At 43.2% G+C, this 17678-nt stretch overlaps 1 protein-coding gene across 3 annotated transcripts in view; it reads right to left on the reverse strand.

Moving 5' to 3' along the window:
- The window catches only part of HOMER2 (homer scaffold protein 2), a 59894-nt gene that overhangs the window by 10246 nt on the left and 31970 nt on the right, over positions 1-17678 (reverse strand). The window contains exons 3-7 of one of the 3 annotated variants that reach the window (XM_015639362.3): positions 11170-11301; positions 5161-5253; positions 4020-4046; positions 3737-3921; positions 2063-2219 (exon numbers count right to left, since the gene is read on the reverse strand). In XM_015639362.3, the coding sequence (XP_015494848.2) occupies positions 2063-2219; positions 3737-3921; positions 4020-4046; positions 5161-5253; positions 11170-11301 (594 nt within the window). The remainder of the gene's footprint in view (positions 1-2062; positions 2220-3736; positions 3922-4019; positions 4047-5160; positions 5254-11169; positions 11302-17678) is intronic. The other 2 variants (XM_015639365.3, XM_015639366.3) reach the window with 2 other exon arrangements.

Raw genomic sequence — 17678 nt, forward strand, 5'->3', positions numbered from 1 at the left:
CTTTTTTCCTTCAAAAGAGTCAATTTACACACCCACTAGGAAACCCTGGGTCTCTATTTATTCTCTCTTACAGTCTCTCTTATAAGTACTCAGGAATGCACAAAACACTGAGCTGCTAAAATAAGTGGAACTGGGGATAAAATCTGCACTTCACTCCTATGAAGCCAACACAAGGCTACAAGGAATGGGTTTTCTTAACACAACAAGAGGAAGAAATCTCTTGGGGGTTGCTTATTATTCCAGCTGGTGTATGAGGGACACAACATCAAAACTTTGGGGGAGAACCAGTTCAGAGCAACATCTGCTGCTTTGTTCTCTCGCCCAGGGATGTGCTTTGCTCTCTCCAAACCTCCTGCTGCCAGCTCTGGACTCAGCTCCCAGGAGATGCACTTCCCACAGGCCGATGGGCCAGCTCATTAAAGTATGTACTTTAATTCTCAGCTTCGTGTTGCTCTGGGATTATAACTTCCCTCATTTGAAGGTAGAGCGATATGCAAAAAATTCTGACCCAATTAATAAAGCAAAAGGAGCTTCCCAGGGCACTGCAGTGGTGCAGTGTGAGCATTGAGCAAGGAACCTGCTTGGGGGAAAACCTCAGAAAACCTCCCTGCATGGAGAAAGACAGCACATTATACAGGCAGTGTTGCTGCACAGTCTGGCTGTCACCAGCATGGTGACTTTGAAGAGGCAGCAAGGTGGTGTTTTAATAATTTCTTCTCTAGTACAGCTACTGGGATGTGGCATGTGTTGATGAGAACAACTTTTCCCTGCAACAATACAGAAAGGATAATAACTACCCTGCAAATTATGATATTTTCCCATAACATACTGTTCCAGCCTCTCATTTCTCTCCTATCCACAAGAGGCTGGATATAGGAAGCTAAATCATGTAACAATATTAATTTGTTAATGTAACATCAGTTAATACAGCTGTGGTTTGATCTCTGCATTACCACTGTGCACCCATAAAACACAAGTGAATGAACAGTGAGTATTGGCCTCAGAAAAAAGGTTGTTCCACAAGCATTTTCAGTACCAACAAACAACTCAAACCACTTCCAACACTGAAATACTACCTGCAGCCTACTGACACACAAAAAGACACATAATTCCTTCCCTCTTCAAAAGCAAACACTAAACAAAAAAAAAATAAATCTCACCAGACTGATACTATCTGATCTCTACTTCAAATGTCCCAGTAATCCATCTAAGCAGCAGGAAAAGGATCCAGCTTTTCCAAAAACATTTAGGATGAATGAATTTAGGGTGAAAATATCCCTGCAAAAGCAGTGCTCATGGAACCCAGGATCCCCTGTGCCCAGGATGCCCTGTGCCTGTAGGGGCTGTTGCAGATAGCACAGTATTATCTGAGAGATGGTCCTAATGCTTACTCTAAACCAAGACTTCACAGATACAAACTTCTGAGTTGTTCTCTGCTGTAGCCATTGCTAGCCTTACACAACTGAGAAATGTCTCAGTAATGAAGGGGAAAGGGTTTTTGCTGATGCCTGTTGGCAGGTTTTTGGATGAGATGTGCCAGGTGTTAGTGCTGGAGGACCTGGCTCACCACCCACATTGCTGAGGGAATAACTCACATCCTCATTCTCCTGCACACTGCTGGGATTTGCTTCTAATACTGAGTGAATGGAGGGGTTCCCAGGCTGGGTTCCTGTGGGTGACCAGGCCACAACCTCACCTTCTGCTCATCCACATCTGGCAGTATTTATTTAAGTGAGCTTTGAAAGGGATATGTAAAAGCAGCCCCGTTTTTGGAACCCTTCTGGTTTCTCTCCCCAGCCAACAGGCCCTGCTGACACCACATCTCCCAAGTCCTGAAGTGGGGAACTTGATGTGGCAGCTCCTCTGCTCCCTCCTGCCCGCTGTGTGCGGAGGGAAGCGGCTGCCTGAACTTCCCACTTCCCTTCCTTCCACTTCCACCTCCCTTCCAAAAACCAACCCCATTTCCCAACACACACTGCGAGGAAGCTGCAGAGACCCGAAAGAGTGAGCAATGGTGGGAGCAGCTGACTGGAGCTGCTCTCCTGTGGGCATGTTCTGCTACCTTGCCCCTCAGCTGGTCGTTCTCCTCCTTGCAGGCTGAGAACTGCTTCTTCCAGTGCTCGATGCTGGCCGCCGACTCCTGCAGCGCTGTGGACAACCGCGCGTTGCTCTCCCGCAGCGACTGCAGCTCCGTCTCCCACTTCTTCACATTGGATGAACTGAGAAAAAACAGGACACCGTGAGGTGGTTTCACCTTGTATTCCTGTGAGCTGTTATGCTTTACTTGTCTGCAAACTCCCCCGCCGCGGTGTGTTCACCATTAATTTGTTGCAATAAGAGGAAGAGCACTCAGATGTGTGTAATTGCCTTTAGCCATTAGATGCCTACAGAGAACAAAAGCCTTAATTTGACTGTCTCTGTCAAAACAAAGGGATCTGCCATTTCCAGCAGCAGTGGCCTGCATCTGGAACAAAAGCCCTGCTGTCAGAGCAGGGTCCAGCTGCCCATTTGCAGCCGGGGGTCTCACCTGGCAGCGCATGGTCCCTGTCACCTCCTGAGCTGTGTGGCTGCAGCACCTGGGGCTGGGCACCTGGCACCCCTGCAACACAGCCACTCTGCACATCTGCAGATGGCACAGCAATTCCAAATGGAAGATTTCAGGGGGTTGACACCATCTATATTTGAATTTATTTTAATGCTGAGTCTTAACTATAAAAGTGTTACATAATGCTGCAGAATTAAACTACTCATTCCCCAAAGCTTCGAGCTGCAGCACAGAGCACAAGATTAGAGGGTGAACGGGAGGAAGGCTTTGAAACTCCCTGTGTGCAACTTGCTGCCTGCCTGTGGAGGTGTCTTCAGCAAGAGGAACGAGCTAACATTACTGTTTGAAACAGGTTAAGCTATTGAAATGTCAATAAAGAGAGATGTTGTATTTCAAACATAATATATGCAACCTTGGAATTGCTCACTGGATAACGCTGCTTACAGTGATGCTTTGTTTTTTAAATACCTTTTTAAGAGTAGCTTGATCTTGTTAGATTTTCTTTCCATTCACAGATACACATTCACATGCAAGAGGCAGACAAGGCAAGATCCCAATAGAGAATTATTCTATTTTAATGTTGTAGCTTTGCATATTGCAATGCCTGTATTTTCACTACAGCTGCAAATTACTATTCTCAGCATTTTCAAATTATTTATCAAAGCAAATAGCAAAAAATGTGATTTCAAGGGGCTCTGTCCACAATTTAGAAATATCCCCTAAGACTTCCAAGCACTCTGATGAAATTATAGTTCTCACTTCAACTTTTTATGGTCGAGTTCATTCCCTTTCATAATTTTAAATATCCATATCTATTTTCATCAAAGTAAGTGTAGCAAACTCAAAGAGGAAGAAAGATTGGCTTCACATGTTATCAGCAGCAATTGCTCCCCTATGGCTTTAACGTTATTTCTGCACTTCTAAAACTTCATGAAAGGAGATGGTTATAACAGTTGGCATCAGCAGAATAAAAGAGAGCTTATTTCCTCACAAACTACATCAGGAATAAATGAAATGGGAAATATTCCTCAACTGGATACCAGGAGGTACTTGCTAAAATCTGTTCATTCATCCATTCTGCAGCACCATTTAAAATTAATTACAATCTGAATAATTTCTGTTAATATCATTATCCATCAGATAATTACAGCACACTTTTCCAGTGCAATTTAGGTTCTACAGGAACTTCACCTTTGGGCTAGAGCAATTTTTAATTTATCATTCTCAGATTTGAGATGTGCCTCAGCAGAGCCACCATGTGATGCCTTCTCGTCGTCTGTGCCATTCACACTTGAAGCTCGAGTGGAAGATGGTGTTTCACGTCCAGACTCCTGCAGCACAACACACAAACGAACACTGGGTGTCTCCTGCATCTCCTGCAAGACCACAACACCAATTTCTTTGTAATCTTGATCCCACACCACTTGGCTGAGACCTCGGCTCTCCTGGCAGAGCAGTGGTAACACACACATACCCTTTTCATCTTGGCTGCAATGCTGGTCTGTTTAAAAAGAATGAAAAAATTACAATGATACACAAATGGAAGTTTAAAGCGTTCAAAACTTTAAAAAAGTTTTTTTCCCTGATATGGCTTGTGTTTTCTAAAAGTTGTTTGGTTTTTTTTAAGATAATGAAACAATGCAACACACAAAGTACAAAGAAACAAACAAACAAAAATAATACTGCTCCTCCAAAGACATACTATTCACACACTGCTTGGCACTGACCTCAACAGAGAACAAACAAGGTGAACTACAAAGACCATGACCAAAGGCTTTACAAAATGAGTATCCAAAGTCAGCCACTCAGATTGATATTTGTGGGCCCCACAAACAGGGGTGGTTGCAAGGCTGAAACCATTCAGCAGCTTTTTCTGCTCATTCGTCTGAATTCCTCTCTGATCAAAACCTAACTTTCCCCCAAACATTAGCCCAGGCCAGGAACACCTGCTGAGCAGGGTCCACTCTTACCTAAAGCACTGCACACAAAAATACAGCCAACCACTAGAGAGACTGGGACAACACTCAGTTTCTCTGGTTTTTAGGACAGGCAGACCTCGCTGGACGCGGAGGCAGTGGCTGGCAGCAGGTGTGCTGCCTCGGAGAGTTACTGTGCAGATATCCAAACACAGGCTTCTTCAACCCCCTGCACCCTGCCCCTGCTCCCACACCACTGCTGCCCACTGCCAAGGGAGCCCTGCACACAAAGCCAGGAAAAGCAAAGCCCACAGAAGTGGGTTGGACAGATGACAAAAAGAAGGATATCGATGAATCTCATTTAGTGTCTGCTGAAGCGCTACACTGACTTACTTCCCAGTGACTCAAACTGTGTTTAACAGCACAAATCAAAGGATGTATAGCTTCCCCTGTTATTAAAAAAGTTGTAACAGCTCAAGGACTGCTGAAAAAAATTAGATTGAAATGAAAGTAAAGGGCATGGAGGGATGAAAAATATTCCTCTGACAATGCTAATGTCCAGCAACTGACAATTACCTTCAGCAATCTCAATTTTATATACTTTAAGCTGGCTGCCAGAAGCTGGCACAGTCCATTTGAAAATTTAACTTTAAATTATTTATCCTGTATGTGTACAGGTATTAAAACTAAATTACAAACCTGTGAATGATTGCTTGAGGTCTCAATTTTCTCTTGAGATCTGTCTCTTGCAAGTTTGGCAGCTTCTTTTACTTCTTGGAACTTCTCTGCAAACTAGAAAAAGCATGAAAGATATTTATTAACATGATTTATCATCTGTTGAACCATTAAGATTGCTATCTTCATATGGTATAGATGTCCAAAAGCAAACAACTAGTTTTAATAATTTAAAATTTTTGGCAGGAAAAAACATCTTAATTCTTTGGCAGGATGGTTCTTCCAAAAGAAACTAGTATGTTTCTAAAAGAGGGACATTTCTATAACTCTGGCCAACCACAGTAAAAGCCCATGGGGGAAAAGGAACATTTGGTGTCTCCTGGTTTGATTTGGTTCTGTTTCCTCCTCCTTCTATCCTGTTGACAGTGTATTAAAGAAAAAAAATACTAAAGACATATGTTTAGATAAAAATATTATCAATGTCTTCTATTCCCAACAGCAAGTGAATTCAATTAAAGAATGCAAATAAGTTCATCTGCAGGAAGTAAGCAAGGGATTATCAAGACATAGGAAAAAGGAGAAGGCAGATCTCAATATATGATGAAGTCTTATGAAAACACAACTTTTCTGCTCTAATTTTCTTATTACTTTCAAAAATAAAGGTAGAAGACTTCTATAAAGATAAAGGCTTGAATGCTTCCTGTAAAAGCGCTATATCAGACTGGGGGAGGTGAGAGGAAGGAAAGATAAAGATAACAATCCCAACCTCTATGAGTTGCTGTAGGACATCTGCTCCAAAGTCAGCCTGGCATTTTTGAAATACAAATATTATCACAGCAAGTCAGGGTTTCAGGGCTTCAAACACTTTCAATAACATTTAAAATTTTAAAAGGAGGATTATAAAGATGGGGGGAAATGGTATAACACATGATTTGCTTTTAAAATTATGATGTCTCCACTATAAGAATAGGTAACTTTATCTTTCAGCTAAAACTGCTTGGTCTTGCTTGCCTGTGTTTTGAGAAACTTAAAATGCTAGAAAGGCAAGACATTTTAAAAGTAAAAATATAAACAGATGTATTATTGCACAGTTTATGACTAAAGGATTGCCATTATAGCCTTGGATAATTCAGAACACTTACGAAAAAACTGTAAATGAAAGCATGAAAAAAACATCCAATTTTACAGTTGAAGAATAAAAAGAAACATTATTCACTTAGTAATCTTGCCTTCTAACTTTAGATTTACAGCAGGTATTTAGCATGCTCTCTCAGTAAAATGCTGGGACTGTAGAGACCGATTAAATAAATCTCCATTTGGTCTAAAAGAAATCCAGATTTACACATGGAGGAAATGGTAATTTCCAACAAACACACACACACACACACATCATGGTTAATCCCACATTCCAAAGGGTGAGTGACTCTCTGGGTGCAGCCTGTGATGTGTGGTGATGCTGGTGAGCGAGGATGGAGCTCTGGGGTCCAGCTGTTCCCTTTGCCACAGCTGACGTTGCCCTTGGATGGCAGCAGCTGCCATCTGATGGCATTGCAGTCTCTGCACACACAAATGACTTGATTACCTCTCTAGCACTCCACAGATCGTTAAGAACAACCACATTACATTTGTGCCTTTAGTGATTTAACTCTAACTTTACACAAAGAGTCTCTCCCGCTGTGACAGAGCAGATATAACCAGCTGATTATTTCTAAAATATTATATCAATAGTAAGTTCTACATTTGTGTTTCTTGCGGGTAGTATAAGGCTGGTTTGAGTCTGCCTTTTATAATAAATCATCCTCTTTTACGATAAATCTCTTCATCTTATGTATGGAAAATTTATGAGGGTTCTTCATGGACGATACAAAATATGAACAGACAAAAAGAATTGGAAGTGATCTATCAAATTTTATTTTGCAGCTATCTTCGTAAAGCACACAGGAGACTGCTGTGAAAAATTATGTGAGCTGGGAAGAAAAGGACATTTTTCCACATTTCCATAATAAAAAAATTGCATATGATTGAGCAACGCTAATCTTCAATACTAACCCCATAATGACCTCATTGCATAAACAATTTCAGTCATGTCTCTAGTTCGCCAACACATGTATTAAACACATTTGCATTTAGAAAGTGATTGCAGTTGTGAGAGGGGCAGTGCCAGCCCCAGCTCTGCAGCACTGCAACACCCATTGCACAGGGCAGAGCAGCAGGTTCTGGAGCCACCCAGAGCCCCAGGCTGTGGCACAGACACAGGGCCAGATCACCAGGAGAAATCAGAGCTGGTTTCTCCCTAGTAACCAACTGCTTCTGCCCCAAACACAAATAATTGACAAATAATTGGTACCACAAAATCATGCCCCACCTCCAAGGTCTAAGTTGACTTTGACCCATCAAACCATTACAACAAAGGGGGGTGCTTAATGAATGTCAAATTCCTAATGAAAAAGTGCATTCAGTAAATGAAAACTTGGTGTGTATGGTCTCAACAGGCAGTGAAAATCTAAATACCCCAAACCAACTATAAGAATTCATAATGTTTCCTCTCCTTAGCTCCATGCTTGCCCTGTGGCAAAGCTCCCAAAATCAGCAAAAAAACCCCAAAACAAAAGAAAAAAAACTGGAGTAGGAGAGATGCCAAGTGAATACCACCCCGACAGTCCATCGTGGGTTACAGGACGTGTCTTCTCACGCCGCAGGAAGCTGTGTGACTGAGCTGCAATATGGAGAAGATTTGCTGCTATCAACATTTGTGAAGCCTTTTGGTCAGGCAGCTGCAGCCATGAGCACTGCTCGATTAGGAGCCTTGGCCAGTGAAATTTAAGGGGGACTTGAGGATGCTACTGTGCACTGCACAAATTATTTAAAGGCTGTTCAAATCCACAGTTAGTTTGTCACCAGGAGAAATATATATATATATTCAAATAGAACTCCTTAGCATTTTATACATTAAAAAGCATGATTTTGTATGCATAAATTTTAAGCTCCTGGTCTGGCATTATATTTTATGTCTCCTACTGACAAATTGTGCCAGTATCAGATGAAACAGCTGCTCCCACCCAAAGCAGGCTCATAAATATTTCATCTCCCTCTCAGTTTGCAGCAGGCTGGGTGATGTGACAGCCCCGGGGGAGCACCGCTGTGCTGTGACCCACAGCACACACGTGCTTTTCCCGTGCTTCTCCAGGGATGAGCCCTCAGCACGGGGCAGATGGGTTCCCAACAAGACTATTTACCCCAGAAAGTGCCCAGTAATTTGCTCTATCCTAGGCAGGGCATGTCCAGCTCTGATGCCAGCTGGACCAGTGGCTGTGCTGTGTGCTGGGACAGACTCTGCCCTGAGCTCACTGCCCTGCAAGGCAGTGGCTGGCACACATAATGTGCAAGAGTGCAGAGAAATAAAGCCCAGGGCTTCCCAGGGGCCAGAGGCAGCTGCTTTATGATGTGCAAAGTCTGGCTTTACTGGGTTTCTCACCCGTATAAATCTTTGTCCCTATGCCCTTGACTACCTGCAGCTCCTCAGATGTAGCACAGCCGCCTCAAAGCACCCTGAACGACAGCAGAAATCTTCCTTAACCACTTTGTGTGCAAAGCTCAGCACCACCAGTGCAGCACCAGCCCCCTTTCCACAGCCACACACTGCCAGCATCCCCTGATTCCTGCCTCAGCTTGGCTGGAGCAGCGTTTGGACAATGCCCTGAGACCCTTGTGAGACACAGGGTGGGAGGGGAAAGGAGGGTCAGCGAGTCCTGCAGAAGGGGAAAAGGACCCTGAGTAGGACATCAACTTTAAGCCCTGGGATTTTCCCAATCAATGTGAATGGTAATTAGGTTACTGGGTCATGGAATGCAGTTTTCATTAATGGCTCATGTTTAATTTGAACTGCTTTTCCCTATAGGTATGGATTAATGCTTTAAGTTTCTCAAGAGAAGCAAAGCATCAGAATGAGGCAATGTCTTTTATTAGGCCAAGCAATGTACTTAAAAATGCAGTCATTTTCAGGCATGCTAACCTCTTCTCCTGCCTCACTATTTTCCGTTGCTTTCAACGAACATTTTTCAGCTTTATTTATTTATATTTATTTTAAGCCAGGGCTATTGATCTCTGGTTTAGGGGAGTTTTAGTGTGCCCTTCCAATTCCTGACTAAGCACTTCAATTATTTCCCGTAAAATAGGCAAGCTTTAATTTATATCTTTTATAAAAGTATAATGATATTAATATAAAATGAAACTTGATTTTATTATTCCCAATGCACTTATATAGCTGTAATCTCACTCTCAACTCTGATCTTTCTTACTAATGGCTCAATAATTAAACTGAGAAACATAGAAAATAAAGGAGTATCTTTGTCCCACTGCTTTGCATGGTGGTAATAAACCAGATTTCCTTATATTTTTCAGCTAGGTAACTGTCAAGAGTTTTGGGGTTTTTTTCCTTTTTAAAAGATGATCTCAAGCTATTTTCAGAAGTGCTCCTCTTAAACTCCCTCTCAATATTCTGACCAGAAAATGTCTTCCTGCTGATTTGGAAAGCCTTCCATGCAAGTAGAAGGTTGTATTTTGGGCAGTGGGCTCTTCAGCAGGTAATGCAGCACAAACAAATGTGAAAAATGACCTGGAAAGAAACACAGCTGGTGCTGGTGTCTCTACACCCACAGGACAGGTTATTCAGACTGGCTCTGGACTGGCCACGTGAGCACTGGCGAGCTGATACCAGCAATGCATTTCTTCTGTGCTTGATAAGGTCTGCAGAACATGGTAAAATTTCTCTGATTAGGGTGCAAGGTCCTCCAAATGTACCTCCTGCCTTACTATAGTGAACCCAGTGCCTTCTTGTATTATTTACCTGTCTTCTGAGGCAGACTCAGCACCACCTGCTCCACAGGGAACACGGTGCATGTTTAGCCCCAGCCTGCCACCGAGGCACCGTGGGGTCTCACATCACTTTGCAGAGGTGCAACTTCAATAATCCAGGACTAAAAATTATTATCCAGAGGTGCTAATTCTCCCTTTCAGTGTTCAAAGGTTGCATTATATCATGCTTATCTGTTACTCAAAACAAATTATTCCCCTAGGTCCATTTTAATCCTCCCCTATTCCCACACATCGTATTAGCTATGAACACCTCTTTGTCCCAGGAGTGAAGAATATGCCCAGGTGAAATGAGCAGTCCTGTACACCTGAGTAAGCATCATAAAACATAACCATCTCCAGCAACTCTTTTTTAAACAAGCTTTGCACATCATGCCTTTATCATCCCTGAAGGACAGATGAATGCCATGGCACTTTTATGGGCAACCCAAGGCTAAAAATAATTTAACATATGAAAAGTAAAATAACTTTTACCTTTAAGAAACACTTGCAAAAATGCAATTCTCTAGAAATTGTGAAAACTTATTAAGACAGACTTAGTAAAATAAATTCCTATAACAACTTGCTTGATAGGGAAGTCCTTCTAGTGCAGGGCTCTGCCTTGCTGCTTTAGGCACCACAAGAAACACCTTCTTCTCCTGATCCTTATTAAAGCACAGGAGAGGACAAGCAACATGAGAGGCTGTGGCATGCCCAAGGACACCCTGCTGAGGTCACTTATGAAGCCCAGTGCCAAGCAGCCAATGCTTCAGGAGTCAAGTATGTGTTAGCTAAGCTTTTTACCACATGAACAAACAATCATCTCAGCTGCTTGATAAGCACTTGTCAAGACCACTACTCCAGTGAGAGAGGAGTATTTTCAGGTGCTGGTTATTCACAACAGCAGGCTGCTCTAGCCTTACAAGCCAGCCCCTAGTCCAGGGAAGTGTTACAATCATAGCAAGCTCAGGATGAGGGGTTTGGTGCTAATGCAGAGGCAGTTTTGTCAGGCAGCCTGACATCAGCCCTCCCAGCCAGCAACACTCACTGCCACCCCCAGACAGGGGGGAGCTGCAGGGATGAGCGAGCTGCAGTGCTGAGAGGACCTGCAGGAACACCCAGGCTGGAGATGTGCTACTCTGCATTAACAAGAACAAGAGAATCACAGCAATCCAGTGTTACCTTGGTCAGCTGCTGCTCGGAGGGGAAGCCCAGCCCGAACACAGTGTTGGCTCTGCTGTCTGCCCACTGCCCGAACTTCTGTGATGTTTTAGTGAAAGTCATGTTGGGGGTGATGGTGCTGTTTATGATCACCTGGTCACAGACAGAGCAAAAAAAAAAGAATTAAAACGTACAAGTCACATCGGAAATGCATATCCTAGCAACGGTATCATCCAAAGCAATTAGCAGTCTAAATTGGGAAATTGCTGTGTTCAGAAGATTTTTTTTCCCCAAAACAAAACAGTTTTTTTCTTGTCTTAAATTTTGAGGGAGTTCTGATGCTTTGTCTTGTTTTTCAAAGTACCATCACACCCTGCAGTTGAACATGGCTGCAGGAATGTCACTGAACTCAGAAGGAGGGTCAGGAGCCACAGAACTACCCTGGCAGAAATGCAGATGCAAAATCATTTTTTTTTGCATTCAGAAGCCATGCAGCCACTGCCCCAACAGGTGCCTGTGTGAGGCCTCCAAGCAGGGCATCCACCAGTAACACCTGAACTCTGACCTGCAGGGCACAGAGATATTCCTGCATTCTTCCATTTGTCCTCAGGCCTCCACAAGCAGGATACCACAGACATATCAGAAGTTTAAAACAAAACCACACAATAAAAAACAAGACAAGGAGAAGCTGATAGCTTAACAGTGAGTTTAACTTGGGAGGGTGGTGAAGTGCATCACCAGCAATGTACATGCAGAATCAAATTTGGGTCTTGGAACAAATGTTTTGCCTCTTTACACATATTAACTTTACACATGTTAACTAATATCTGCTTCATCACCAGCCACACTGAAAGCAACAGTGGTTCTTGTAATTAAAGAGATAGCCAACAAGAGGAAGGCTGGTAGATGAAGTCTCTGAGGAACTTAGTGGAACAAATACAAAATGTAATCTTGCTAAAAGGAATGAGGTATATGTCAGTTCATTATCAAAAACATTAACTTTATTTTCAAGATACATCATTATATGAGTCTAGCGACTTCTTCCCCTGGAAATTAATTCATGTACAATGTTCTTTCTGCTAGCAGAATAAGAGCTTTCTTTAGTAATGCGTACCATCATTTCCAAAATGCAAATTATGCAGTAATTAAGCCCAATCTGTGGGACAGTTTAATTAACATGATCAGGAAGTATCCTGGCAACATCATTTACTACGTATTCCAAGCAGTTTTTTCCTAAACTATCATTTACATTTAGCAAAAAGTGTGAATTAAATTTACCAGAGAAAGATCCTTGCTTGCTTCCATCCCCTCCCTGACTTTGGACCACTGTGCTGACACTTTCATTTGCTTTCTTAAAAATTACTCAACTTACTTCCCTCTTTTTGCATCATCACTTTCAAACAAACCTTTGATTTTCTGCCATTCCACACCACTGGAAGTTTCACCAGAAGGATCAAGACAGAGGAGAGCCCATTACCCCAGAAATTGTCCTTTGCATGGGAAAGAACAGGGCAAGAAAGGGGGAGAGGTGACCCTGCAACCAGCACAGGTCAACACACTCTGTGCAGACAACACATAAACTGTGGATGCCCCATCCCTGGAGTGTTCAAGGCCAGGTGGGATGGGGCTCTGAGCAACCTGGTCTGCTGGAAGGTGTCCCTGCCCACAGCAGGGGAGTTGGAACTGGGTGATCTTTGAGGTCCCTCCCAACCCAAACCACTCCGTGATTCTCTGATCAGTTTTCAGGGTCAACACATCTTGAGTGGCCGATGCACAGGCAGGGGTATGAGCAAAGCTGACCAGATGTGTTCTCCTCCAGCTGTGCCACAGGAACAGCCAACATAAAATCTAAGTGTCATTTCAGTAACGTAAATTAAAAAAAACCCGGAGATTTTATCTAGGGGTGTGACGATACAAGGATTTCATGGTACAGAGAGTCAAAAGAACAGGAGGAAAAGCTACCACCAACCCAAAAATCAGGGTGCTTTTCAGAAACTTTAAGGAAAGTGCTATATGTATATTTCTGTTTTTTAAAAAAATCTTACGTCAGACAGATGAACCACTTACAAACATCTAGCTTCTCAAGCTACAGAATTGATTTTAAAAACTATAAAATTCCCAGAAATTTCTAGTCATAGGATGTATTACTTCAGTCCTGGTGTGCCTATCAACTTAGACATCTGGGGGGAAAAAATATAAAATGACCAGTTTAATTGAAAGGCAAAAGCTTTACTCACTGATAGTTGACCCTGAGAAGAATAAAATTCCTCCATACCTCCTACAATAACCATTGAGAAAATACAAACATATAAAAACACACACTGAAGCTATCTTTTACAACACAGTTCAGTATTATGAGATGTGATAAAAAGAATAATGAAGACTGAAAACTGTAAACCAAGGAATATCTTATTGAGCAATGAAATGCTCTACATTGGCTGAGCACCTTAGAAGTTAATTTTTTTCTATGGCCAATGGAGAATCCAAGGAAAGGTTGTGGTGAGCACACACCTCTGAGAAACTGACAGTTCATCTGTTAAATTTATAATAAGCTGCTATTAGTGAAATTGCCTGGAAGCTGTCTCTACCTTTCCCCTTAAATCCTCCTCTGTCAGTCAGGCACTTCAGAAATGCTGCATTCCTACAGAGAAGTGAAAACCTGAGCAGAAGCTTAGGAGATTAAATCAGAGCTCATGTTTCTATGAGTTCAGAGGAGACGGATGCTGCGGGTACATCGTGCTTGTTCAGCCGCTCTTCCTGCCCATCCTCACCCCATCTGCCTGTACACTCATTCCCCACAGATCTGGCCATCACTTCAGAGCAGTGACACTCCACTGGCAAGGCAACAATCACGCTGGTTGTGTTCAGGAGAAAGAAAGGGCGCTGTGGTTTCACAGAACAATGAACCCTGAGGCGTGCAGGTGTTGCTGCCAGGTAAGACAGCTGACCCCACTCCTGTGGCTGGCTCACCCTCGGCTCTGGGAGACCAGGAGGAGAGTGCTCCCTGCCACTCCTCCATCCGCTGGGCAGATGGTCTCAGCTGGGGCAGGGGGAAGCATTTGTGACCACCACAGTAGGAAAGGTCAAATAAACTGGATTTTTTATTTATTTATTTATTTATTTATTTATTTATTTATTTATTTAGTGAAAGTATAAGCCAGAATTTTCAAATTTTAAAGGTGGAAGAGAAGTAAAAGGGTGCTATTTTGCTACAGGCAGGATGGGCCCCCAGGCTCTTTTACATCCCTACCTGGAACCCAGCATGATAATTCTGTAAGAAAAGGCCACTCATCAATTCAAATGAGCCCTTATGAAATACTTTGCATTTGGTCCTCACTTGTATAATACACACAGAGTGAAATTCCAGCTGCAATAAAAATGGAATAAACTTGTGGGCTTTCATCCAGGATAATGGATTCAGAAGACAAACTACTCTCCAATCAAATACAATCAATCCCTGAAGTGGTTAAAGAGTTCTCCCTAAAGAAAATGGCAAAGAGAAGCATAATATAATAACCACCTTACAGAATAATAAACCCATTCTTCATACTCAGGTGTCCACATGTGGTTAAAAAAATCTGCCTTTGCACTCACCTACACGCAAATGTATCAGATGACAAACGTTCCTGATACACCTGCAGGAGCCAAGCAAAATCTCACACTAATTCCACCTCCTTTGGGAGAAAATCATACCTGAGAGATCTAAATTTTTATCTGAAGAGGACACAGAAGTGTGTTTGCAGCACAAGGTAGCGCTGCCTCACCCAGAAATGACTCCAGACATTTAGGAACGCACTGGGTACATTCATCAGATAAAAGAGAATGCAAATAAGCTGGTGTAGAGCAGGACATTCATAGGCTGAAACACACCCATCCTGCTGCCTTCCCACAGAGGGAAACTGCCAAATAAATCAAGAAGGAAGAGGTCACAAGACGACCTGAGTGTGTAGAAGGAGAAAAACGCATTGGCAGCTCCTGCTGCTTGTAATGTACGAGCAGAGCCCACAAAGGCAGCTGCTGCTTCTTTTAGGGGGACACTTGCGGTATTTAAAGGGCTTCACTCCGTGACACAACAGCACACTGGAGGGGAAAAGCCGATGTGGCTGCTGGAAATGGACTCTCCAAGCTGCCAAAGAGGCGAACAAGAGGCGACCAGGCCGCTGGCAGCTGGAGCTGGTTTGCCAGCTTGGCTCCCAGCCAGGCTGGGATGGGTCCCAGGACCCCAACCATGGGCCTTGGCCTGCCAGGATCACAGGAGGGAACCAGACAGGACAGTGAGCTCAGCTCCGAGGGGAGGAGAGCAGAGACTGCAGAGGGCATTTGGCAGAGCTGCTGGCACAGCCCCGAGGAGGAGGAGGAGGAGGAGGAGGAGGAGGAGGAGGATGAACACACTGAACACACCGGCAGGAATTTGCCAGGACACGCAGCCAAGGGGTGATGAGCCATGCAGCCAGCCCTGCCACCAGCTTCTCTACCTAGGAAAAGCCTGAAATAACAGCTATGAAATAGCTAATAAATGTATTGGCCAATGTATTTTCAAACTGTGTTAAATTAAATCAGAAAAGGACACCTTATTCTGGGACAAGAGTGCCAGGTTAGGAATTATTCTGGAATTTCCCCTTTAAATTCACATCACCTGTTACTCTGAAATAACCACACCTCCAGAAAAGCCTCAGGGCTCCAAGCCTTGGGATCTACTCCTTAAGACTATACTAAAATCTTCCAATTTCATTTTTACACCTCTGAATATGTGCTTCCCATTTGCAGCCCTTGTGAAATTTAATTTCCTCAACCCACCAGGCTGCTAATCTTCAGTGAAGATGTATCCCAGTCTAAAAACAGAATTGCAGAAGGAAAGAAGCTGCTAATCCTCTGGCCATAGCTATCACAGGCTCAGCAGGTTCTTCCAGCTCATCAAGTCGACATGAATCAGAAGGGCTTGTGACACAGGATGTGAAGATGAGGAGTCAGAGGTGGATTTACAGAGAAATGCTCCCTTTATCCCAAATATTCGGCAACAATTTTGTGGAATTAGCCCACAGACATTTCCATGATCTGTATTATCCTTTGCACTCTCTACCATCCTTCCTACCTCTGCTTCTAGACAGGATGTAACGTCTTCCCACCAGTATTTATGGTGATAAACTGTTCATCTCATTTCTAGTCCTAGAAAGCAGTGCACACAAACACACACACATTATTAATCGAGACAATGGTAATAAGGGGAAAAAAGGGAGTCCCTTGCTGAGACCACCAAGATGAGTAAAGCCAAGGAAGCACAAAGACACACAAAACCAAAAATAGCAGTAGCACTTGTTCCAGCTTTGCTGTATCTGCTGCACCTGACACCTACATGGCACTTTTCCTGGGACAGGCTGAGGGTATGGAACAGCCAGATTGGGAGCACTGTACATGTACAGTAAGAAGAGCATTGAGTTTCTCCACTTTGCTCTTCCTCCTGCTCCACTCCCCTGCTGGTGCCCGAGCTGAGCACAGGGGGAGGCACAGCTGGCAGGAGTCACTGCCAGACCCCTGTTCTGGTTACCCTTCATCAATCCCCACAGTGCTGCCAGCCTGGCCTGCTGCTGCTTTTCAACAATTTCTTCTCTACACAGCTAACCAGGACATCTTCTACCCATCACTGGACTCCAAAATCTTCCACAGCTACACCAGGTATTCCTGCAGGAGGTGGGGCTGGCAGAGGAACTGCAGCGGTTCCTGCAAAGGGGGAGACACCAGGACATCTCACCAGACACACAGGATTTGCTGCAACCCTTGGCATTTACCTCCCATGCTGAGCTCCTTCTGCAGAGAGGAGACTCCTTGTATGAGTAAAGCCTCTCATGTGCTGCTGCTGCTTGTTTTATAGGGAAAAGGGCCATTTCCACAGTTGCACATAGTGCTTTTTTTCTCTTAAATTGCCTTGCATCCCCAGGATAATTCCATGAATGATGAGATTCATTTTTAACCCCAAAAGCCAAAAAATAAAAATAAAAAAATCCCATACAATTCTTGTTCTCCTTCATAAAAGAGATGTAAAAATAGCTCCCCCAATAAAAAGACTAATAACTGTTTTTCCTCTGATAAAATACCTCTGTTGTAAGGCCCTCACTAAGAACATGTCTAAATGCAACAAAAGTGGGTTCATGATTGTGCGAATTCTATTAAGTAAATCTCCTGCTACACCTACTCCATTGCTCTCTTTTTCTTCCCAAGGTAATTAACATCTCTTCAGAGTTGGCTTCCCACCTCCTCCACCCAGCCTAAATCTCTAAAATCTCCTATTTTTGCTTTGACATCTGACTAGAATTTTTTTTCCTTTTAGGCACAGCACACACATCCACCCACCCACCCGATTCAAAGCACCAGCAGCTGTTTCATGAAGAAAATCTACAGCAAGGGTTTTCAAACCCTCTGGAACAAATTGTTACCCAGGAATTTCATGCAACAATTTACAAAACATATAAAGCAAGATGCTTGTGTATTATTTTCATATGAGAAATGAGATTCCCAACTTATCACGGGATGAG

Source organism: Parus major, chromosome 10 (assembly GCF_001522545.3).
Source record: "Parus major isolate Abel chromosome 10, Parus_major1.1, whole genome shotgun sequence".
NCBI classification, from domain to species: domain Eukaryota; kingdom Metazoa; phylum Chordata; class Aves; order Passeriformes; family Paridae; genus Parus; species Parus major.